The 23692-nt window shown below is 42.3% G+C and overlaps 1 protein-coding gene across 6 annotated transcripts in view; it reads left to right on the forward strand.

The window, feature by feature from the left end:
- MFSD2B (MFSD2 lysolipid transporter B, sphingolipid) overlaps positions 1-16490 on the forward strand; it is a 35052-nt gene extending 18562 nt beyond the window's left edge. For 4 of the 6 annotated variants that reach the window (XM_062638417.1, XM_062638418.1, XM_062638416.1 and 1 more), the window contains 9 exons: positions 227-396; positions 2525-2615; positions 2710-2831; positions 5135-5218; positions 7146-7226; positions 11233-11342; positions 12638-12781; positions 14306-14482; positions 15503-16490. In XM_062638417.1, coding sequence (XP_062494401.1) covers positions 227-396; positions 2525-2615; positions 2710-2831; positions 5135-5218; positions 7146-7226; positions 11233-11342; positions 12638-12781; positions 14306-14482; positions 15503-15554 — 1031 coding nt within the window. In that variant the 3' untranslated portion in view covers positions 15555-16490. The other 2 variants (XM_062638415.1, XM_062638413.1) reach the window with 2 other exon arrangements.
- Positions 16491-23692: the final 7202 nt, after the last annotated feature.

A 23692-nucleotide genomic window follows, 5' to 3' on the forward strand; every position in this document is an offset into this window, starting at 1 on the left:
ATGCAGACTTCTAAAAGCTGATCAGAAAACAGATTACAAAATTCTGTTTCCATGAAACTGTTCTATTACTGACCATCTTGTTTTGATGCTCTTAGTATTGCATTTTCTGGTTGTTTCCTGTAAAAGAAAATGGTTTGATGAGGTTTCTTTTCAGTGGGACAAATGAGCAAGTCTGCGGAGGAAACAAATTCTCATGCTCAGTGCACATTTGTGCTTACTTCTTTAGGAATGACCATGGAAGTGCTTGGGACCTTGATTGGAGCTGGACTTCAAGGGCAGATTGTGGCCAGTGCTCATGTCTCTCATCACTGCACTGTGAATCCCCCAGTAAACACAACTGACTCCTGGTATGACACTTCCAGCTTTCCAGACACTTCAGATCCCTTGTCTCATCAAGTAAGCATCTATGGGAGCACACTAAAATCAATAAGGGGGGGGGGGTTTGCTATATCTGTAATACCTTATCATATCATCCAGCCCGATGAAAATAAACGTGACTTCCTTGAAATCAGTAATGCTGGAGCTGAGACAAGGACCTTGTTGTGAATGAGACTTCCCATCTGTTGTCTCTGCAACCACTTCTCTGTGGTGGCAGCAGATTTACACTGATGAGCTTTGCTGAAGATGCCAAACTGTAAAGTAGCTAGGAGGTACATGACCATTCTTTGTTTTCACTATGGGCTGATTCACAGTTTAAAATAGAAGCTTAGTGAGAAAAGCTTACTTTACCCTGCCAGGAATGCTGCATCCAATTCTGGGGTCCACAGCACATGTGAGCCTGTTAGAGCAGATCTCAAGGAGGACCACAGAAATGGTCAGAGAGAGGGAGCGCCTCTCCTTGAGAGAGTTGGGGTTGTTCAGGCTGGAGAAGAGGAGACTCTGGGGAGACTGTTGTGACCTTTCAATATGTAAAGGGGACTCATAAGAAAAATGGAAAAAGACTTTTTATGAAGGCCTGTACTGACAGGACAAAGGGCAATGACTTTAAACTGAAAGAGGGGAGGTTTAGATCAGAAATTAGGAAGAAATTCTCCACTGTGAGGCTGGTGAGGCACTGACACAGTTGCCCAGAGAAGCTGTGGCTGCCCAATCCCTGGCAGTGTTCAAGGCCAGGTTGGATGGGGCTTGGAGCAACCTGGTCTAATGGAAGGTGTCCCTGCCCATGGCAGGGGGTTTGGAAGATGATCTTTAAACGTCCCATCCAACCCAAATAATTGTGTGATTCTGTGAAAAAATGGTGGCTGTAATAGGATTTTTCAGGTAAGCAACGCTGCCTTTCAAAGGAGTTATTACTGGGGTTCTCCTCTAAAGATTAATAGTTTTTACGTGAATGACACTAGAAGTCCTACCTGGATTCTGTATTCTTGTGAAGATACAAAGCATGTTGAAAGTAAATGGTTTCTAACAGGCAATTAGTGGGAGCAGCGCTCAGTGTTTAACACATGGAATGAACCTAAAGAGCCATGCTTGTTTATTTAATTTTCCACAGCAGATTTCTCCTGTAATCCTGCACAAGTAATTTAATCTCTTCATGCTTCAGTTTGCTATTTTTTGAGAAACAGAGAAGGTTTTGTATCTATGAGGAAATCCTAAAAGCTGATCCAAACTTCGGTGAACACAATTTGATAATCTTCCATTGTTTCCAATGATCTTGAAACAGGGCCTGAATCAAACAATTACCTTGTGTAGTGGTTTGGCTTTTTCCTGTGTCACTTGTGAAATCATCAATTTTTAAGTTCCATTTTTACCAATTGCGAGGTTCAGTGATTTTATATTTTCATCTCTTTCTCTGTCAAGTGCATATACTGATATGTAAGATTCCCATGAATAAGATTCCTCGACTTGAGTCTAATCTCAGTTGCATGGTGCAAACTGAGATGTAAGTATTTGTGCTCTGCTTACTGGAGTTGAATATCTCCTATTACCACTCTTCAGCAGCAGTAAACAAAATTGCTGAATATGCTTGAGTATTTCACTAAGTAGCTGGGGTAACAAGCATGCAAGTAACCATATTCTTAGAACATTGGCATGAAAGTGTGATTTGTAAAATTTATTAGAGCCTAAAGGAAGTTTTCTTATTATTGTATTATACATAATACAGTAACTGTACTAATTATGTTTGCATCAGCACTAGGGCCTTTCCCACCCAGAATGAAGATAAAGATTGTAGTCTATGTAACTGGATCAGCTGGATTTACTAAAAGTTAGAATCACTCCACTGATGCTGCACATTTTTGATAGATCTCTGTTTGTGTCTGTAGGTAGTCTCACAGCTTCTTTTTTTTTTTTTTTTTTTTGTTTTCCAATAAATCTATACTTACGTGCCTTGGATTTATCCTAAAGTACATGTTGTTTATAAATGACCTGCAGAAGTGAACATTTTTCAGAGGGGTAAAACACAGTTGGCTGTCATAGAGAGGCATTTCTTCATTTGCAGATGGCTCACGAGAAAGAGGCTGAGATTTCCATAATGGCTTGTCATTCTTCTGTCACAATTTCAAATATGCCTTTTTTCTCTTCAAAGGCAAAAGTTTATATGATTGCAGCAGGGGTCATAGGATGTGTGTATCTTCTTGGAATTATCATCCTTTTTCTTGGAGTAAAAGAAAAAGATGGTAAGATATATTTAAATTTGTCTAGATTTAATAATAATTATTTCACATTCATCTCCAGAAAAGATTGTTATTTTATGTATTTTGCTCCTCTTAGATCCTTATGCCTTAAGTTCAGACAGAGCAATACCTTTTTGTAAGGGGCTTGGACTCACCATGAAGCACGGTCCATATGTGAAGCTTACAGCTTCATTTCTTCTCATCTCAACAGCAGTTCAGGTAACTTTCAGGCTCTCTAAGTCTGTGTCTTGGCCTCATTCCAGTCTCAGTATGGGAGAGTCTGCGGCAGCTAAAACGCAAATGACCTTTGGCTAATGCCTGGAGGTGGTGATCTGGGGGGTGGTGCATTCCCTTACAAATCAGTCAGGAACCAGAGTTCTTTTCTTGGTGCCTGGGTTCCTGTGCAGCTGGAGATGGTTCTTTCAAAGGAGAAGCAAAACCAAAGTCCTGACCATTTAGAAATGGCTTGGTTTGGTTTTTTTTTTTTCTCCATAAAAGGTGAGGAGCTAGTCCTAGTGACCCAGAGGGTCATTATATGTTATCTATCAGGTCTCCTGCAGTTTCAGTTGCTTAGAGAACACTTTTTCTCTTCTCTCTGTTCTTCTCTATAGTGTGTGCCCCTTTAAACCACTGCCCCTTTCCTTTGTATAGGTGTCTGTTCTCAGATAGTGGCTGAACTGGTTCTTATGGAGTCTTTATGATAGAAGGCATTAGGTCAGAGTAAGATAAGATGATGTTCAGAGGCAGGAGGCCTTACCTGTCTCAGGACTAGATAGAATTAATTTTCAAATGAGGACCTGCAGTTGAATGTGGCTCTTGCAAAAAGAGGTAATACATCTTCCATAGAGAGAAGCTGTAGAAAAATTTAGAGCCACTCAGTAAGAAACCCTTAATCCCCATAGCCCAGCAGTCCTTTTAAAGCTTGATTTTTGAGCTATGGTCAAATCAGTAAATATGTTGTTTTAATGTGAATCTGTACATACCAGTTGAAGTTGGCTTTATTTTAAAACACAAGTGCATTTTTGTCAACAAATTCTTAGTCACATGCGCCACTGATTGAGTGAATATCAGGATAGAGGGCAAGAACAGGGCATGTAAGAGAGCAGCACTGTGTTCACCAGCAGTCCTGGTGAATTCGTAAATTTCTTGGAAGGGCTGTTTAAAAGTCGGTTTCCCAAAAAAGCATGGAAGTTTCAGGTTGGCCTGGATTTGGGCACAGTTAGTAGGCTGTCCTTTACAGCATCTGTCAGTCTTTGCTGGAAGGCCCAAGGATGAGAAACAATAGCAGAAGTATTTCTGCTTACCTCTGGGAGCTGCAGGCACAGCAAGCAACAGCAGAGATAACGAGAAGATGAAAGATCCCTTATGGTCCAGATCCTTCCAGCATCCACTCAGTCAGTAAGAATACAGTGCACATTTAGTTGTTGGCAGCCAATTACTTCTTGACAATACCTAGAGAGGAAAAGCTCTTCTGGCTGTCCATATATCTTCATTTTTCTTTTTGAGCAAACTGAAGGGAAGGTGTGAGGGGAGGAAGAATCTGGGAGCTCTAGTTCAGCCATTGTTTTTCAAGGGAGGACACTGGCTTTGTGGAATTCAGTTAGTGGATTATTGGTGAACAAAGGAATAGGCAGGTAAAGATGCATTAGCTGTGATCCCATAGTGTGATACTCTACGTCTAAAATGAAGGCAGTGTAAACTGGTTTACAAACAAGGGAAGGCTTTGGTGGCAATGGAGAAGGGGTATAACTTTTATCCTAATTTATATGCAGATTATTGGCCACTTTTAATCTACAAGTGCACAAAGGAGCAAGAGTTGATTGTAGTACTGTGGCATGAATATTAAATCCTCTGCCACTCCCCTTCTGCAGAATTGCTGCCGGTGGGCCTGAGCCATATTCTCGCGTTCAGAACCCCTTTGAGTTCTGCTAAAGCATGGTGGCAGTGGCTTCACAAAGCAGCTAGATCTTCCATCCAGTGAGTATTTGAATGAGAGATATCTGACCCAAAGATACATCCATAGCCAAGGCGATACACAAACCCAGCAGTTAGCTGCTTTACTACAGGAAGCTGGCATGAACATAATTCCAGGTGAAGAGTAACTTGTTTTGAAGTCAGAACTCCTGGTGAAAGATTTATAACATTGCTATGGAAAAGGAAGGACTTATTTCTTGCAGTAGTCTGTAGCTGTGGCTGTGACAACGCCACAAGGCAATTGCAACACAGGGAATAAAGCCTTTAGATAGAATCCTCTCATGAGGCAGTTCCTGTTTTGGTCATTTTTATGCTGTAGTAGGTGCATGGTTTACCTCTTGCTTGACACAATACAGTTGGCATGTCACTCCAGTGACAGGAGGAGATTTGTTGCTTTTTTTAAGCTGTTGCAAATGTGGGAAGAATGAGACTCCCAAATCCTACATTTAACAAGAGTCACCAACTGTGTTTGACTGGTATGGAGCGTGACGTTTTTGTCTTTTTTAATTTTCTTTTCTTTTTTGGTGGTCACCAAATGTTTTCAACAGTTGGAGCAGAGCAACTTTGTCCTATTCTGCACTCATGCTGCTGATCTTCGCAGTCACTTCCAGTATTTGGTAGTGACCATCTTGGTGAGTTGCACATTTCTGTCCTGTATTTTTATTTGATAGCTGGTTCTCACTGGTTTCTGGCACAAAATAACGAAGACAAAAGGAGTTTTATGTCTAGACAGAGCTGTTGAGAAGCTACACTATTTTTTCCTTTGCCAGTTTGGAATAAAGCTGGTGTTCCCTGCTGTACTTCTAAAAAATTAATGCTTTGAAGCTTTTCATTTGTTCCTTGCTGCTTTTACCTGTCAGTCACTTTCTGCTCCTATAAAGGGCAAAAGCTGCTGCCAGAAAGGAGGTCTGGAATTTTAACTCCTTTTCCCTTTTCCCACTCTGATATGCAGAGAGAGATATGAAGATTAAACAACTTTAGTTTGTGTATTCATACATATGAACCTTCTGGGCTAGGCAGCTTGCAAGGATAAATATTTGAGATATCCAGAGATACGAAGATTCCTCTCCAAAGCAGTCGGCAATGTGATAAAAAGATCCTTTTAGAGAACCTTTTTTTTCTTGCAGAGGTAGAATTCTGCTTGCTTAGGTGATACTTACAATTCAGTTACACACTGCTCCTGTATTGCATTATTTATGTTATGATTACAAGTAGTATTAGTTGAAAACTTCATGCTTCTGACGAAAGCCCTTTTAATACAACATTTAAAGTTGCATAATTCTGAGGATATGCATGTGCTGCAATTTTGAAATATTCTATAGAGAATTCGTCTGCCATGTAGAATATGGCAGCAGTCATTTTCAGGGAAGCTGTTACTTGATTTCTGACCCATTTGGCAGAGAGAATTGTAGAAACATGTTAGGGAAACTTCATTTCCACTTCTTTGTCCCAGCCCCCCCCCTTTTCTACCCCTTTTTTATTCTTCCTTTCCCATGTTATAAGACAGATCTTTTCCAGTGATTAAAACAAAAATGTTGGAGAGCAAGGGATGACTGTTGGGCGTCTTGAGGCTCTGCAAGTTGTGGACACCAAGCAGAAAGACAAGAGACAGTAAAGTCAGTAAAGAGTGGAATGTAACTGAGATAACATTTGAATTTAAACTGTAAGACTGTCATTAGTAGTAATAATTCAGTGCATTGTTACTGTGTTGCCCTGTTGTTGTAAGTGGTTGTTGTTGCTGCTACCAGGTGAGTATTAGAGTATATGAAATGGTAAGTAGCTATTGGTAAGCAGCAAAATGTAAACAGCTATTTCTCTCAGAGGTTGTTCCTAAGACAAAACATGTTGTATGGGATATAGAATCAGAGAATCATAGAATAGTTAGGGGTGGAAAGGACCTTAAGATCATCTAGTTCCACCCCCCTGCCGTGGGCAGGGACACCTTGCGCTAAATCACATCACCCAAGGCCTTGTCCAGCCTGGTCTTGAACACTGCCAGGGATGGAGCATTCACAACATCCCTGGGCAACCTATTCCAGTGCCTCACCACCCTAACAGGAAAGAACTTCTTCCTTATATCTGTTATATATGTACTGTAAGTATATCTTAAGATAAGTGTATATTGTGCTTCAGCTTTCTTCCTGTATGATGGGGTAGACCTGAATTTACTTATCATTTGTGAGGCCCAGAGAATGAGGCAAAACACATTAGCAGGAAATATGACTGTTTGCAATGTGTTTGAGCTTCAGTGACTCTGTCATGTGTAGCTTTAGCTGTGGTGGCTTACAATAGGAAAAGGAAATTTTAGGACACTGCCTTCTGGTATTTGACGGTGGAAAACCCTCTGAGGCTTTTTTGTTTGTAATAATACATAATAGTGAATAGTAAACAACAAAAAAAACAACCAAACGCTCAAAGGATGAGGAGAAACAGGAAACTGCAAGTGCACCTTCCTTTCAGGCTGTAATGTATTAGACAAAAAGATGTCTGTGAGCTCTACAGCTGAAGACAACCATGGCAGTAAGCACCATGCAGGTATGTTTTTTTTGTCCACTGTAGATATCAGCAGCTGTGAGCATTCCTTTCTGGCAGAAGATTCTGCAGCGATTTGGCAAGAAGTGTGCATCATTTGGGATTGCGGTAAGCAGTTTTTTTGAGAGAAAAATCTGCTCGCACTCACTTCATTTGACAACTGGAGCCACTTCAGGAGCTCTTTCAAGTGTTTATAACCTCAAGCTACATGAAATTTGCTCAGTTTCAGAGTTCGTTTTAAACCATTGTACCAAATTTCAGACAGATTCCAAGTTTCCAAGAGAAACTTTTGAGAAATGGATTGATGTTGAAGGGAGGCTCCAGTTTATTTAAGAATCTTTACAAGCTCTGCATTTGTCTGCACTCAGAAGTGAACCCCAGTGAGGTTTTGTCAATCTGAGGCAACACAAATCTGAATTTATACGTTATCTGTTGTATAAGGCTTGTTTTGTCCTTGTATATGGTGCTGAGTTGACCACATCTGTAATGCAGTGGCAGAGGAGAAAACAGAAGTCTGTTACACATCCTTCACCAGAAACGTGAGAAGGAAGGGGTTTCCACATCCCTCTGAACAGAGATAGACATGGACAATTATTAGTGAAATAAAGAAATAGGTGACCTACCTGAGAAAAGAAGTCTGGTTTAACTATTACACAGCTCGGCAAAGATGGCTCAGTACGCCTGACCTCATCTCTGATGGATTCTTTTAAGTCCTTCACTTACTGCAGACAGCAGCAATTTTCTGTCATCATCCTCAGTGAGTCATTGTGTAGGCCTGTTCCTCCCTATTTTTCCCGTTTACCTTCAATTACTTATGAAAGAGGAAAGAAAAATTGTCTGCCTTGTGCACAACAAAGCATGAGGACTTGGAAAATCCAGCCTGAAGTTGTATGTCAAAATCTGAACAAAGCCGAAAAATTTAGGTCTGGTGACAATTATTGAATATAATTGAACAGTTATAATTTTTTAAATTAAGATCTGTGTGTTGGAATGACTTTCAAAGAATCAGAAGTAACTTTAAAACCCAAGTTCCAAATATTGGAACATTATGTGTTTTGAAGTAGGCATCTGGAATCCAAGTCCCGTCCTCATTTCTTTTTATCACTTGAGCAAAGAGAATTGCCAAAAGCAGTATTGGACCACTGACTGGACCAGGGAATGCAGACTTCCTCTGTAGGAAATCTCTGTCTACTTAGCCACAAAATAAGCTTTCTTCAACCAACTTGGCTCTGTAAATTTAGTTTAACATGACTGCAAAGCCTGTCAGCACCTCTGTAAACATGGTTTAACTTAATTTTACAGTCCAGTTGGTTGACTGTATTATGGTGTAAGTGGGGGCTGGACTGAAAGAAGTCATCTTTCTCTTTCACCTTGTAGATGTTTCCCAAGGGACTCTCTGTGTGCTCAGTGATGGATTTTGTGTCTGGCAATGCAGCACAGGGGCTTCCTATACTACCACCTTGTGTGATTGGTTCAGCTAATCTATTCTGTCACTGTGAAATAAAATCACATCATTTAAGGCTCCTGCTTTTGTCATTGGGGGATGTCCTTCTGGAAAGGAAGGAGACAGGGCAGAAAGCAGTGGTTTTTTTTTCTGCAAAACGTCACTCAGCTTTCAGGGTAAAGATATAATTTGAAACTCAGTCTCCTTGGAAAAAATAAGATAAAAGAAAAATCACACTGTTCCAGACTAATTTTTCCTGTTAAAGTGGTTGTATGTTGAAGAGACCCTTTACAGAGTATAGAAGACAGGGTAGATAAGCAACAAGAATCTTGGCTTCCTTCCACGGGTATTGCTCCCTTTTTACTCATTCCTCCACAAGAGGCGACCAACAGTCTAAGTGCTGGCTAAATATCTAAACTTCCCAGAATTTTAAAGCTTAGCCTTTCTAGAAGTACAGGGTCATATGCAAGCGGGATCCTTGATAGCATTCTTCCCATGATCAGGTGCACAGGATTATTCTCTTCTGCTTCTGTGTGCTGTGTTCATTTAGATTGTCTGCTCCGCCCTTACAGGGCAAACGAACTTAAAATCAGTAAGTCTGTCTGCTGGTAACTGGAGGTAAAGTAATGAGAAATTTTAAGAAGTGTGGCAGCTTTTTGGCTCATGGTTTTGACAAGGTGTCTGAAAGTGGAAGATCACACTCTCTCACAACTCTAGCTCCCATCTAGCCAATAATAGCTTTTGACTGTAGATTCTGGAAGATTTAGTAAAAAATAAAAACAAATCCAAAATGGCCACCGGTCTTTTCACCTTGCCATATATACACTGTTGTTTATTTGCCAGCTATCAGCACTGTGCAGCATGGAGGCACATCCTTGGATGCATCGTGGCTGTGCAATCCCTTTTCCCCTCTCCATTCACGTTTCCATTCACATTCTAGCTGCACCTTTTCCTGATTTGCCCTTTGTAACGTGCTGCTGCCCAGGCCAGTAGTACCTTCAGCATCCCAGAAGAGTGGCCTTCCATGGTGCTGTTAGGGAATGGATGGAAGACACATGATAACTGTAGGATATTGTTTATGACTCGGAGGGCAGCCGCTCTGTGACTAGGGAGCAGAGTGCAAATAATGGAGTGCTTGCTCTGCAAGTAGAAAAGAAGGAGGTGCATTAGCTGTTTATTGCAGCAGGAACACTGCCCCAGTGATTCTGCTGCCATTGCATGAGTGAGACTTTAGGGCATTGTAGCCTCAGTCCTCTGAGCCATGCTTCTCTGTCAATAGAAAATTACACTTACAATGGTGATTATTATTATCAATCTAGACTTTTGTTTAAGTGCTTTGTTTTCTGGTTGGGTGCCCCATGTGGAGCATAAGACTGTCATAAAATTGCTTATAGGCAACATAAAATCTTGTATTGATGGAGTGCTCTCTTGTGGTGAAATAACGATTTTGCTACAACATTGGGCTAATGCAAGGATTAGCTGTCTGTGCTGGGAACCTGCAGTCAGGAAAGGTTATTTTCTGCCTCCTTAGGTTAGGATCAAATGCTTTAGATGGGAAATGCATTTAAAACATAAACATAATGGATTAGACTCCAGGACTCCCAGAATCACTTACCATACAGTTCTGTAAATAGCAGCGCTTAGGGGAATCACTGTCTGTGAAAGCTTTTCTCGTACCTTCAGCCCCCAGCCCGCAAGTATAGAGGATTGAAACACTTAATGTTAAACTAATCCCCCATCATTAAAAAGCCCTGTAGATAAGCCCCTGGTTCTGAATTCTGCATGTGCTGTGCCCATGGTTCATAGGCATGGGAGATGGAACATGTACGGGACAGCTGGGCTGTATGCCTTCAATCAGCATTTAAAAGTGGATTTTCACTCCTGTAAGCTGATTGCTTCAAGCTGAAGTTGGGGAAATCTGGTGGCATATCTAGCTGTATGGAATGGGAGTAAACCATACTGCCTTCTTGCTTTTAGTTATTACCAAGTACGTAGATTGCTTTATTGTGGTCATTGGAAACAAACGTGTAAGCAAACTGTTCGTTCAAGACCCAAGTTATCTGCAAAATGAAATATTTACAGTTTAAAATGATTATTGAGCCCCTGCCTCTCCTCTTGAAATGCAGTGTGATGATGTTTCAAGGTTTGCTCTAATAGTAAATGAAATAGTTCCCCTGGCCTAGAATAGAAATTGGTGTTTGGTCATTACTAAATAGGCAGAAATATATAAGCACAAGCTGGTGAGCCATCTCCCAAGAAGAATCTGGCTACAGGCTGGGAACCTGCCCACTTAAGCACTCTTCACAAAGTATTTATATGGCAATGTTTCTTTTGGAGACTATGAATGTTTATGAGTATGAATGTGGCCAGGGTCTGCCAGTTGGCTTCGTGACTGATAAATATGCTCTCGGGACTGTTTAACTTACTAGTGCAGTTATAGCCCTAATACTGCAAACAGAAAAAGCACTACAATGGCTTGCCCTGTTTTTTCTGATTGTTTTGGATAGGTGAATACAGATTGGTTCAGGGCTCTCCAAAATACTGAAGTGTTAGGCATTGCTGTGTGTGAACTGCTATGTAACACAATCTTGTATTTTGAAGGAAACAATCTGTATACCATTGAGCAGTGCATACTGTTAAGTCATATGTACTGTTTTTCTTCTCCCTCAGTGGATGACTCCTTTTGCAGTCATGCTAGTCACCATTCCAAACCTCATCCTGGCTTACTTCGTGGCCTTTGTCTCTGGTCTGAGCATCGCAGCATCTCTTCTGTTGCCATGGTAAGAGAATTTTATGTTTGAGGTGAGGAAGAGGTATATGTCTACAGTACATGTATGTACTACTGCATGGAATTTACCTCCAAAAGTGACGGAATTTGGCAAGAGTCACTTCTTCCAAGAATCTTTTCCTGCTTTTATAATAGATGCTATTTGCAATAACATGACTTCGGTTGCCCTGTTGCTAACAGATTGCATCTACTGTAACTGTAGTGGCTCTTTGTACATAAGAGTGTGAAGAAGAATCAATAATCTAAGAAGCTATAGAGCATGTGACAACAGCAAATCAGATGCTTACATTTGGTTTGTAATAGAACTACAGGAATGATGAGTTAGATTAACCAATTAATGCTGAGCAATTAAGAACATAGCATAAGCATAACTGTATCTCTGCTTGAGCAGTCAGTCGTCTGTTATGGATCAACTAACACGAGGGTATGATTAAAAGAAAGTGAGAATTCAAGGTCCTTAGCTCTTGAAGACTGAAAATATGTGTGTGGGGGGGAAATACATAAAGCTGCCCATGATCTTAAGGTCCTTTCCACCCCTAACTATTCTATGATTCTATGAGCAGGATGGGACATGTCCTGTCCAGTTGAAATAATTATTCAGATCAAATTGACCAGAAAGTAAGATGGTTGCTGACAGCACTTACATTACTCATTTGCACAATGCCCTAAAAACTCCAAGAAATCATGGAAACATCATTTGAAATAAGCTGTCAGACTACATAAGCTTTTCTGCAGAGAGGGTGAGAAGCCCTTTTTTCCAGCAGTAAATCATGACATATACTGGAAATAAAATGTCAAGTCACAGTTGACATTTGAACAGCTTCCATTCTGATTCCCCATTACCAAATTCAGTCTTTTTGAAGTAAGAGAGAGAATAGGTCTCATTGGTTTCTGAAAATGTTGTTAGCTTGTCAGAAGAGTTATTTCAGAGTAAAACTGTTCAGACATTGAGTCCCTTGAAATCTTAACATGGAGTTTTGTTATTCTTATTTTTTTAATATCACAACTTCTGATTGGAATGACTGTCAGTCTAAAGAATTCTGTCACCTCCCAGCAAGTGTTTGATGGTTTTTTGGTGTTTTTCTGCTTTGTAGCATGTGGCCATTCATTTTTTACATGGATTTTTACCCTCCTGTACAGCAGCAGGAGTTTTATAGCTGGATTCTTTCATGTACATGCCTGCATCAGTCAGATCTTAGAAAAGGAGGAGGGTGTACTCTTTCAGTAACTTTAGACTTTGAGAAGAGATTTTGGCGTGAGTTTTTCTTTTATCTTGCTTGTCTCTAGGTCAATGCTGCCTGATGTTGTTGATAACTTTCGCCTGCAGAATCCTCATGGAAAAGGACATGAAACTATTTTCTATTCTTCTTATGTTTTCTTTACCAAGATGTCAGCAGGAATTGGCTTAGGAATTTCTGCAGCAGGACTGGAGTAAGTAACACTATGTTTCCACTTAGTGGATCCACTCTGAAAGCATTCTGAGGTTACACCGCCTTTACCCTGTGGAGTTAATTGCCTTTTTGCTGTGAGCCTGAAAATGCCAGCAGCTCCAAATGGCTGACCACTAAAGATGGGATTGTTATCTAGGCCACACCACAAAGTGTTAAGTCGCCTGCCCTAACATGTTTCATTACAGAAAGACCTGACTTCCCTTTAGATTTTTCTGCTTTCCAAATTACTCCTGTAAATTTTTGTGGCTTATATGAAAAACTCAGTAGATGAAGGTCCCACACAAGTGATACAACTGCTTTGTGTGTTCCCTGTTGCATCTGGGTTGGACTACGTATACAAGCTTGTTAAATCTTTATGTGGATCAGAGTGCTGTCAGAGGTGCCTAGTGGCCTGTTCAGCATAAAAGGGTCACCAATCCTGAATGGTTTTAGGGAACCGGATACCAGTCAGAATAAGGAACGGTCTTTCTAACAGCTCTGCCCATCACATAGACCGTGTCAGTTTGGATGATGCTTTTGTGTTCTCCTTTCACTTTTGCCTTGTCTTTTATGACTAGACAGGCTGAGAAGTGGTCAGCCATCTTCTGCCCTACTTTTGTACATGACCTATCAGAAGGGGCCTTTGTAGCTTCTACAGCACACAAGCACACAATAAACACTTAGAAGGGAACTTGTCTGAAATACTGTCTAGCCCTTAGCTCCAAGTTAGGTTTTGGTAACCAGAATGTTTTGCTTCAGGGCCTTCAGCTGAAACTGCTAAATAACAGGCAGTGCTTGGCTGAACATTTTGGGCTTAAGAATTTTAGATGCTTGCTGCTAACACCCTCAAACAAATCACTGTTCACCCATTAGCCCCTTTTCAATGGCATTCCATTTAGCTCCTAGCAGTTTCCCAAGGCAGATGTTTGTGGGAGAACACAGAGCGATGCTGAATGAGCTGTAGCTTTCATAGGTGCATGTTCAGAGGAAAATAATTGCATTCCACAAATTGGGAATGGGAATTTGAGTATTTCAGCAGTTGTGGAACTGCATGGAAACCCTGAATCAATGAACTGCAAGTGTTTACCTAACTCTAAGCACTTGAGTAAATTTGTCTATCTTGAGATGAGTGCTTAAGGGTGGGTTTAATTTAAAGTTAATTATTGCTATTGAAATTGGTCAGATTACTTACATACTTTTAAAGTGGAGCTTAAATACTTTGCTGAATATTAATAGGAAACACATAAAAGAGCAATTTCCTTACGTGGGATTCCATGCTTCTCTTAGTAGTTAAATGTTACATAATGAGAAAATACAGAGGTAATGCAGTTATCTGAAATTGAGCACAAAAATGAGATTTGAGCAACAGGATTTGAAACATGTAATGGGGCAAGGAAAAAAGAAAGGATTGGGAAAAAATGGGAGAAAAGTCTTGAAGAGTGTTGGGGGAAGGAAGGGAACCTTCAGATGAGCAACTCCCATTTAGCTTTGGGCGTACATACCACTGTTATTTCCATTTGTTTAGGTTTACTGGATACAAGCCAGGGATATGCAGACAACCCAGTGATGTGATCCTTACGCTGAAAATCCTCATTGGAGCAGTCCCTGCTATCCTCATCTTTGTAGGTTTATTTATACTTCTTTTCTACCCGATCACTGAAGAAAGCCGAAGAGAAACAAAGCTTGCACTTGAGGTGTTAAGGTAGGTTTGAACTGGCAGCAAACAGCAGTAACATCACTACAGCAGCTCATTGTCATACTGAGCAAAAAAATTGTTAGTTACCAACATACACTTCTATACTCCTTACAACAAAACAAAATAGCACGCTATTAGTTGAATTATGGAATGCATGGTATCATTATGTGCTCCAGCATCTTGTTTTTGTAGTATAATACTACTTGCTTAGAGGGCTATTTGTTAGATATGTCAGATATATTTTACTTTTTCTCTGGTATGGTGCACATAGCACTATTGCAGTAGTGTTTCAAGCCAGAAATGAAGAATATTTTACATAGATAAAATACAATTTACTTGTATATAAAAGAAAATGGGATTCTTGACTGCATTCTTAGTGCTTGTGGCATACAAGAAACATCCAAACCATTTTAGAGGCGTAGGCAGGAAAGACTGTGGGAGAAAATGAAAGGACAGCTTTGAGCTGTTCTTTCCCTTTTTACCATATTGCTGTCCTTTCCTCCCCTTTCTTCACTCTCCAACAAAAATCTTGCTTAGCTCAAAATCATCCACTTCTGTCAAATGAAGCCTTGATACACTGAGGACATAAGTAAGAACAGTCTATCCTAGCAGACTGATGGATTAAATATCAAAATATGTTGTTACTTGTCTTGTTTTTATTATCCCAAGTTACTGGAACTGGAAACAGATTTCCATGCTAAGGGAATAATTCCAGGGCCTGAGCATGGGTATCTGGGACCAGTTAATTGCCTGAAGGTATCCAAGATACCTGCATGGGATTGGCAGATATGCCACAGGCCTCTCATGCAGCAGCTGCCTTCTTGAGAAGCAGCTGCAGACCGGAGGGGATAGGCTAAACCATCTAAAACAGGACTGGTCCCTCTGATTAGGTACTGTAGTCACTGTTCAGAACAACTGAACCTTGCTGGTGGTGCTCAATTGTTTGAGATTGCCAAACTCTAGTTCGGTTAGTTAGCAATAAAAGCCAGAAGTCTGTTCATGTATCCTTTGTTCTGCTTTTAACAGGAGAAGCCATCAAAGCACAGACACCCTGGACAAAGAGGATACCTCAGTCTGAAAGCTCTGAATACGATGACTTTCCAAATACAGTCTCACATCTCATGCACAAACTCTGTGAGTCTCCCAGGTCATTTCTCTGCTCACATTTTATCAAACAGGATAAAGGCTGATTCTGACACAGTCAGAAAAGAAATCAAGAGAGAACACCACCGTGCAAAAGAGATATCTAACTGCACTGTGCTAAAAAAGACATTACAAATGTTCAGGAATGTGAGCTGTTGAAAGCTTGGGGGTTTTTGTCTATCAGTGATTAATGGAAAGCTGTGATCTCACTGCAACTGGAAATTCTATGGACTTGTAGGTCAGGGGAAAAGGATGTAAATATTACGCACCACCCAAATTTTAACTCATGATATATTTCACCCTTAGGGGCTGGGATGGATTTTGAACATAATTTCTACCTATAAATTGCACACTAGTGTATTTGGAAAGCACTTTGGAATACTAGATTATACTATAAAGTTAGGATTTATTTTCTTTTGAAATGGAGCAAATCACTGATGCAGACGTGTTTTGAGGATTTTCTCACAAAGAGTTTTTCTGCAAGAGATTTTGATGTAAGTTATAAGTTATACATATAAGTTTATAACATATAAATTTATAGTTTTATAAGAAACAGACCCTTATATTTCCCATTACTGGAGTTCTTTGCTTCTGAAACCTGTAAACTGATCTTTGTCAGAGAATGAGTACTGAACATTTTCAAATCAGTATCTTCACTCAGGATACCCACAATCAGTAGTATCTTCCAAAAATTCCAGGAATAAAGGCTATTCAATTTTCTGGCCTTTAAGTAATCATGATAGTCACCCATTTCTCACATCATGTAGGCTTTCTGAGTCATGAAACACCATGACATGGCTGTTAATCTCATCTTGCACACAGTGTTTTATAGTGATGAGGCTTAACCTGGCTTTTAAATGGTGATTTTTTTGTCAGTTACATTACCTGAAAATTCATTTCTGCTATAGATTCTGAACCCTGCTGATTCTGAACACTGAACCTATTTTATAGATGCCTAAGCTTAGGTAGGACTTTCACTTTCTGGAGCACTTCAGTTCAGACTGGTCATTCTGGGTGTCTTCTATAGAGGAACGGAGACCTCCAGAGGCTGGCTCCAAGCTTAAGCTAAAATGATTGGACTCTGAAGACGTATCTATATCTAGAGGGGAGAGTGATGAATCCGAGAGTTGAAGGCTTGTTCGCCTTGAAGACATTAGCACTATGCAAGACAAGACATGAATTTACAGCCCATTGGCTTCATTCTCTGAGTATGTGGGAGGGTGCCTTTATTTTGTATTAGAAGTGCCTTTGGCTTGCTGCTGCTTGGGAGCACTTGCAGTGAGTGTGTCACTGGGGACAGTGACCACAAGTAATTCACTCCGGGCCATCTGGGAAGTGACTCAGTGCTGGGACTGGAAACTGAAAGCTTTTACTGAAAGAAATTGTGAAGTATAATCAGTGCATCTACTGCGTGTCTCATTAAGTTTAATACTGAAACCTTTTCAGGCAAGTTTGAAGTCTGCAGCCTAATGAACTGTACTAATTCAGCAAAACACTTGATTATGAGTGACCTTTTAAGGATATATTTTGAGTGTGTGGGGGTAAAAGTTAACTGTGTTTAAGACTTCTGCTGAATTGACATCAAAGGCTGGGGTTTTTTTTTCCTTGTTTCGGTTCTTAGACAGATCAAGATTTGTATGCCTGGGGCATATGTGTTCACAACAATAAAAACCATAAGCCTGTTTACAATTTTGAGTCTGATGGAATTTGAAATAGCAGATTTACTGCACATTGAAGTAGGTAAGTTATGTAATAATCTCACATACCTCCAAGACATCTTAGAAAACAGCTTTGGGGTTTTGATTTATTCTGTAATATTTGTAATATTCTGTAATATTTCTGAATAGTCATCTTTAAAAACAACCAGAAGTCCCAGTAAAGGCTGGTTATGTTTTCAGCTACTATAAATCTGTAGCTACAAGGCAGTGGATCTGTGTCAGTTTATGTAAGCCAAATACTTAGCTCAGTGATAAAAGGGTTGCAGAAACTGCTGGCTGTGCTTGATTGGAGTAATTTCAATGTGGCTTAAGATATTATTTCTAGATCAGTTATGCAGTTGCCTCTAAATTGAACAACACCCCACCTGAATTCAGTCACTTGTAAGATAAACTTGGTTGATTGTAAACTGTTTTCTTCTTCTCCACAGAGACAATGTATAATTATCTCACCAAGATGTACTTAGTCCTCACTTTGCATATGGTCTCAATAATGGGAACTGCCAAAATAAAGTAGAAAGCCTCCATAGATGAATTTTAGTAGAGGTTTTTTATCTTTTGAGCATCTCACTATTTTGATTATCAGAGCTGTATTTTTGTTGAGAAAATTAATGTATTTTTGTAAATAAAAAGAATGGAAGAGTAAGTGCAGGGTAAGATTTTTTTTAATTATTGTTATTTCAGGACTCAGTGTTGATGCTGTAAAATGAATTAACTTTCTTTGTCTCCTTGTCAGTTTTAAATGACGTGTATGTCTCCCATACAATTTAGGACATATGACTGAAAGAAGCAGATTCTTACATTGACATCCATTCAGAATAAACACTAATCTAATATAAAACTCCTGCCTGGGACTGAATGGCAGTGACAAGGGCCAGGTGAATCCCCAGGGGTTCTCATGCAAGTAATACCCAAATACAGTTGCAAGTACATGGGAGATTGCATTAAACCAACTGGGTGCCTGATGGACAGCACTTCCCCACCTGCATGCAAACAGTTACAACGGATTTACACAAACAGGAAGAAAAGGATAATGGAGCTACATGTCAGCAGTAGTCCCCCATAAGGCAAACCATTGCCCTTGCTGAAGTGTGGTGATGGCAGCCCAAATCTTCTATGCTGGGCTGACTGCTGGTGTTGTCAGTAGCTGAACCAGTCACTGTTCTTCTCACAGTATCACAGTATCACAGTATGCTAGAGATTGGAAGGGACCTCAACAGATCATCTAGTCCAATCCCCCTGCCGGAGCAGGAACACCTAGATAATGTTACACAGGAATGTGTCCAGGCGGGTTTTGAATGTCTCCAGGGAAGGAGACTCCACAACCTCCCTGGGCAGCCTGTTCCAGTGTTCCGTCACCCTCACTGAGAAGAAGTTTCTTCTCAAGTTTAAGTGGAACCTCTTGTGTTCTAGTTTGTACCCATTACCCCTTGTCCTATCATTGTTTGCCACTGAGTAGAGCCTGGCTCCATCCTCGTGACACTCCCCCTTTATATATTTATAGACACTAATAAGGTCACCCCCCAGTCTCCTCTTCTCCAAACTATAGAGACCCAGCTCCCTCAGTCTTTCCTCATAAGGGAGATGCTCCACTCCCTTAATCATCTTTGTTGCCCTGCGCTGGACTCTCTCCAGCAGCTCCCTGTCCTTCTTGAACTGAGGGGCCCAGAACTGGACACAATATTCCAGATGGGGTCTCACCAGGGCAGAGTAGAGGGGAAGGAGGACCTCTCTCGACCTACTAACCACCCCCTTCTAATACACCCCAGGATGCCATTGGCCTTCTTAGCCACAAGGGCACAGTGTTGGCTCATGGTCATCCTGTCGTCCACTAGGACCCCCAGGTCCCTCTCCCCTACACTGCTCTCTAACAGGTCGTTTCCCAACCTATACTGGAACCTGGGGTTGTTCCTGCCCAGATGCAGGACTCTACACTTTCCCTTGTTATATTTCATCAAGTTATTCCCTGCCCAACTCTCCAGCCTGTCCAGGTCTGGCTGGATGGCAGCACAGCCTTCTGGCGTGTCAGCCACTCCTCCCAGCTTAGTGTCATCAGCAAACTTGCTGATAGTACACTCAATTCCCTCATCTAAATCATTGATGAATATATTAAATAATACCGGTCCCAGTACTGACCCTTGAGGCACTCCACTAGTTACAGGCCTCCAACTAGACTCAGCCCCATAGACTACAACTCTCTGGCTTCTCTCCTTCAGCCAGTTCGCAGTCCACCTCACTACCTGATCAGCCAGTCCACACTTCCTCAGTTTAGCTGTGAGGATGCTGTGGGAGACTGTGTCAAATGCTTTGCTGAAGTCAAGGTAGACCACATCCAACGCTCTGCCATCATCCATCCACCGTGTTATTTCCTCATAAAAGGCTAAGAGATTGGTCAAGCATGATTTACCCTTGGTGAAGCCATGTTGACTGCCCCTCATAACCCTCTTATCCTTGATATGCTTTAAGATGGCACCAAGGACAAGGTGTTCCATCACTTTCCCAGGGGTGGAGGTGAGGCTGACCGGTCTATAGTTACCCGGGTCCTCCTTCTTGCCCTTTTTGAAGACTGGAGTGACATTTGCTTTCCTCCAGGCCTCAGGCACCTCTCCCATTTCCCAGGACTTGGTAAAGATGATGGAGAGTGGTCTAGCAATGACTTCCTCCAGTTTCCTCAGCACCCGCGGGTGCATCCCATCTGGACCCATGGATTTATGGATGTCCAGATTGCTCAACTGGTCTCTAACCCATTCCTCATCGACTAAGGCAAACCGTTCCGTCGACCTGACTTCATCTAAGGTCTCAGGGGTACAGGGCTCTTCAGGACTGCCTGCAGCAGAGTAGACAGAGACAAAGAAGGCATTCAGTAACTCTGCCATCTCTGTATCTTCTGTCACCAGGGCACCCATCCCGTTCATCAGTGGGCCTACACTGCCTCTGGTGTTAGTTTTGTCTGCCATGTATTTGAAAAAGTTCTTTTTGCTGTCCTTGACCCTTCTCGCCAGGTTTAATTCTAAGGAGGCCTTAGTCCTCCTAGCTGTCTTCCTACATCCTCTAGCAGCAGCCTTATATTCCTCCCAAGTGGCCAGCCCCTCCTTCCATGACCTGTAAACTCTCCTCTTCCACTTGAGCATACCTAGCAATTCCCTATTTATCCACGCAGGTCTCCTGGCCCTCTTCCTTGACTTCCTACGTGTCGGGATGCTCCAATCTTGAGCACGGAAAAAGCAGTCCTTGAATGTCAACCAACTATCTTGGGCCCCTTTACCTTCAAGCAGCCTTGCCCATGGGATTTCCCCTAGCAATTGCTTGAAAAGGCCAAAGTTTGCCCTGCTAAAGTCCAGGGTTGCAATTCTACTTGGTATTCTACTAGTCCTACCACACAAGATCCTGAACTTCACCATCTCGTGGTCGCTGCAACCAAGGCAGCCCTCAACCCTTACTGCTTCGACCAGATCCTCCTTGTTAGTGAGGATGAGATCCAGCAGCGCTCCTCTCCTGGTCGGCTCATCCACCATTTGCAGGAGGAAGTTGTCATCCATACACTGGAGGAACCTCCTGGACTGCGGCTGGGTTGCCGAGTGGTCCTTCCAGCAAACATCAGGGAAGTTAAAATCCCCCATGACGACCACGGCCTGCGACTGTGAGGCCTCTCTCAGCTGCCTGTAGAAGGCCTCGTCAACTTCCTCACCCTGATCCGGTGGTCTGTAACAGACACCCACAACAGTATCGCCCCTGCCAGCCTGCCCCTTAATTCTCACCCACAGACTCTCAACTCGCTCGTCATCTGTCCCTGAACAGAACTCGGTGCATTGTAGCTGCTCTCGCACATAAAGAGCAACCCCACCACCCCGCCTGGCTGGCCTGTCTTTCCTGAAAAGGACATAGCCCTCCATGACTGTATTCCAGTCATGTGAGCTGTCCCACCACGTCTCTGTAATTGCCACCAGATCATAGTCTCCTGACTTAACACAGATTTCCAACTCCTCCTGCTTATTTCCCATACTGCGCGCATTGGTGTACAGACATTCCAGGGAGCGAGCTGAGCACACCGATGTCACCCTAGGATTATAGGAGGCCTCCCAGTCTTCATCAATTCTGGAGTGCTGCCCCACTGCGGCAACCCCAGCTACAACCCCATCCCCCTTCGAATCTAGTTTAAAGCTCTCCAAATGAGCCCTGCTAATTCATGTCCCAGCATCCTTTTGCCTCTGTGAGACAAACCTTTCTCACATGCCATTGTCCAGACTGGTGCCCTATAAAACCAGCTGTTATCAAAGAATCCAAAGCCCTGCCTGTAGCACCAGTCTCGAAGCCAATTGTTTATGAACTGAATCTTCCCATTCCTTCCCACATCATCAGTGGAAGATGGAAGGAGTGAGGAGAAGATCACTTGAGCCCCAGACTCTTTCACCATCCGCCCCAAGGCCCTGTAGTCTTTCTTCATCCCCCTCAGACTGCGGGAAGCAGCTTCCTCCCCACCTGTCTGGAAGACCACCAGCGGGTAGTAGTCCGTCGGGTGCACCAGGCTGGGGAGCGCCCTGGTGATATCCCTGATCCGGGCTCCAGGCAGACTACACACTTCCCTATGATGAGGGTCAACTCTGCATATCGGGCCCTCTGTTCCTCTCAGAAGGGAATCCCCTACTACAATGACCCTTCTTTCTTTCTTAACAGAGGCAGTCTTGAGGTGCAAAGTCGACCGCCTTTTCCTATGTGGCCTTGTGGGCTGGCCTTGCCCCACATTCTCACCTACCTCCCCTTCAAGATCCAGGGCCTCGAACCTATTACGGAGGGACACCTGGGGAAGCAGGGCAGGAAGGGTTGACCCCCCTTGTAGTTCCTGCCTAAAATCAATGCTGAAACTCATCAAGGTTATACCAGCTTTCTGAGTATTCTGCTGGTGACCTATCACGCTACAGGTTGCAGCTGCCCAGGTAGGCGAGCTGTCATCCCCTCCCAGGTACTGAGGGAGGCATTGTTGTCAGCACCCACCACAGCCGTGTCTGCTGCCTGGCTGTGTCCTGCCTGCCCCTGGGTGGATTAGATCACTTCTGCTGAGTCCCTGACTTTGAGGGGTGAGTATCACCTTGGATATCTGTTCCAGGGAGTCCAGAAGTTTGGGACCTTCAGTGCCAAGTCACTGGGTTTTCAGGCAGGGCTCTGTAGATTTGAGTACTAATTCCTTAATTCATTCCTGCACCATGTAAGAATCTCTGGTAGATTCAATCCCAGCTGCATCTTCTCATCTCTGTTCACCTTCTGCATTCAAAGGAAAATAGTTGAAGTGGACAATGCTTTAAAGCCAAACCCTGCTTTTTTGGGTTCACAGGTTGTTTCCAAGTATCACTTGTTCATCTCCTTTTCTACTTGCCTTTCTGGGTCTAGATACAAACTGCAAAATTAAATGTCTTCTTTAGAGAAGAGTTTCCTTAAGGGAAACTCAGGTCCTCTAACACCTGGTATTTGCTGTCCAGCTCTTTGAAGATGAGGAAAAAGCAAGTTAGTTCCAAGTCTCATGCTGGCAGGTACAGCCAGCAGCAGCCTAGTGCACAGTGGCCAATCATATACCTCATATGAATTTCATATCATAGTTATATAAAAACCAGTCTCAAAGTCTTACAATAGTCTCTCCCTTCAGAAAATTTCTGCAGTGTTTCTTTTCATGTAATCTTTTCTAACCCTTTTGGTGAACTGTCTGGAAGAAGTTAGCTGGTTGTCCCAGTGCATTTATTCATAACTAATACCTGGTACACTTGGAGCATTACGCCCCACATCACCTATATAAAGGTTGTTATTAACCCATATTACAGCTCAGCTAAATAGAAAAAGCAGTTCATTTACCAGTGATATCTTAGCAAGAGACAACAGCCTGAGCTGCAGCTTCTGCCAGTTCCTGCCCCCATCCCCCTGTGTTAGACCATGGTGGCTTCCACCTGCTTGCACATCCCTCTTCAAAATTTTCTGCATTGGAAATTAAATTCTTGTTACCATCAGCATTATGCTTGATACATTTTACACCTATAATGACATACTGGGTCTGGCTGGGATGGAGTTGGTTTCCCTTACCGCAGCCTCTAGGGTGCTTTGGATCTGTGACCAAAGCAGGGCTGGCAACATCCTGATGTTTTGGCTACTGCTCACGCAGCATCAAGACTGAGGCTTCCTCTTTGTTCTGCTCTGGCCCACCAGCGAGTAGGCTGGGGGTGCCCAAAACCCTCATAGGTGACAAAGCCGGGACAGCTGACCCTAGGGATGTCCCATATGGCATCATGCTCAGTAATAAAAGTTGTGAGGGAGGCCATCCAGAATTATGGCACTTGTTTTGCCAAGCAACAGTTACACGTGATGGACCTTGCTT

The sequence above is a fragment of the Pezoporus occidentalis genome, unplaced genomic scaffold, assembly GCF_034315485.1.
Source record: "Pezoporus occidentalis ecotype Australia unplaced genomic scaffold, CSIRO_AGI_Poc_V1 ctg57, whole genome shotgun sequence".
In the NCBI taxonomy this organism is placed as follows: Eukaryota; Metazoa; Chordata; class Aves; order Psittaciformes; family Psittacidae; genus Pezoporus; species Pezoporus occidentalis.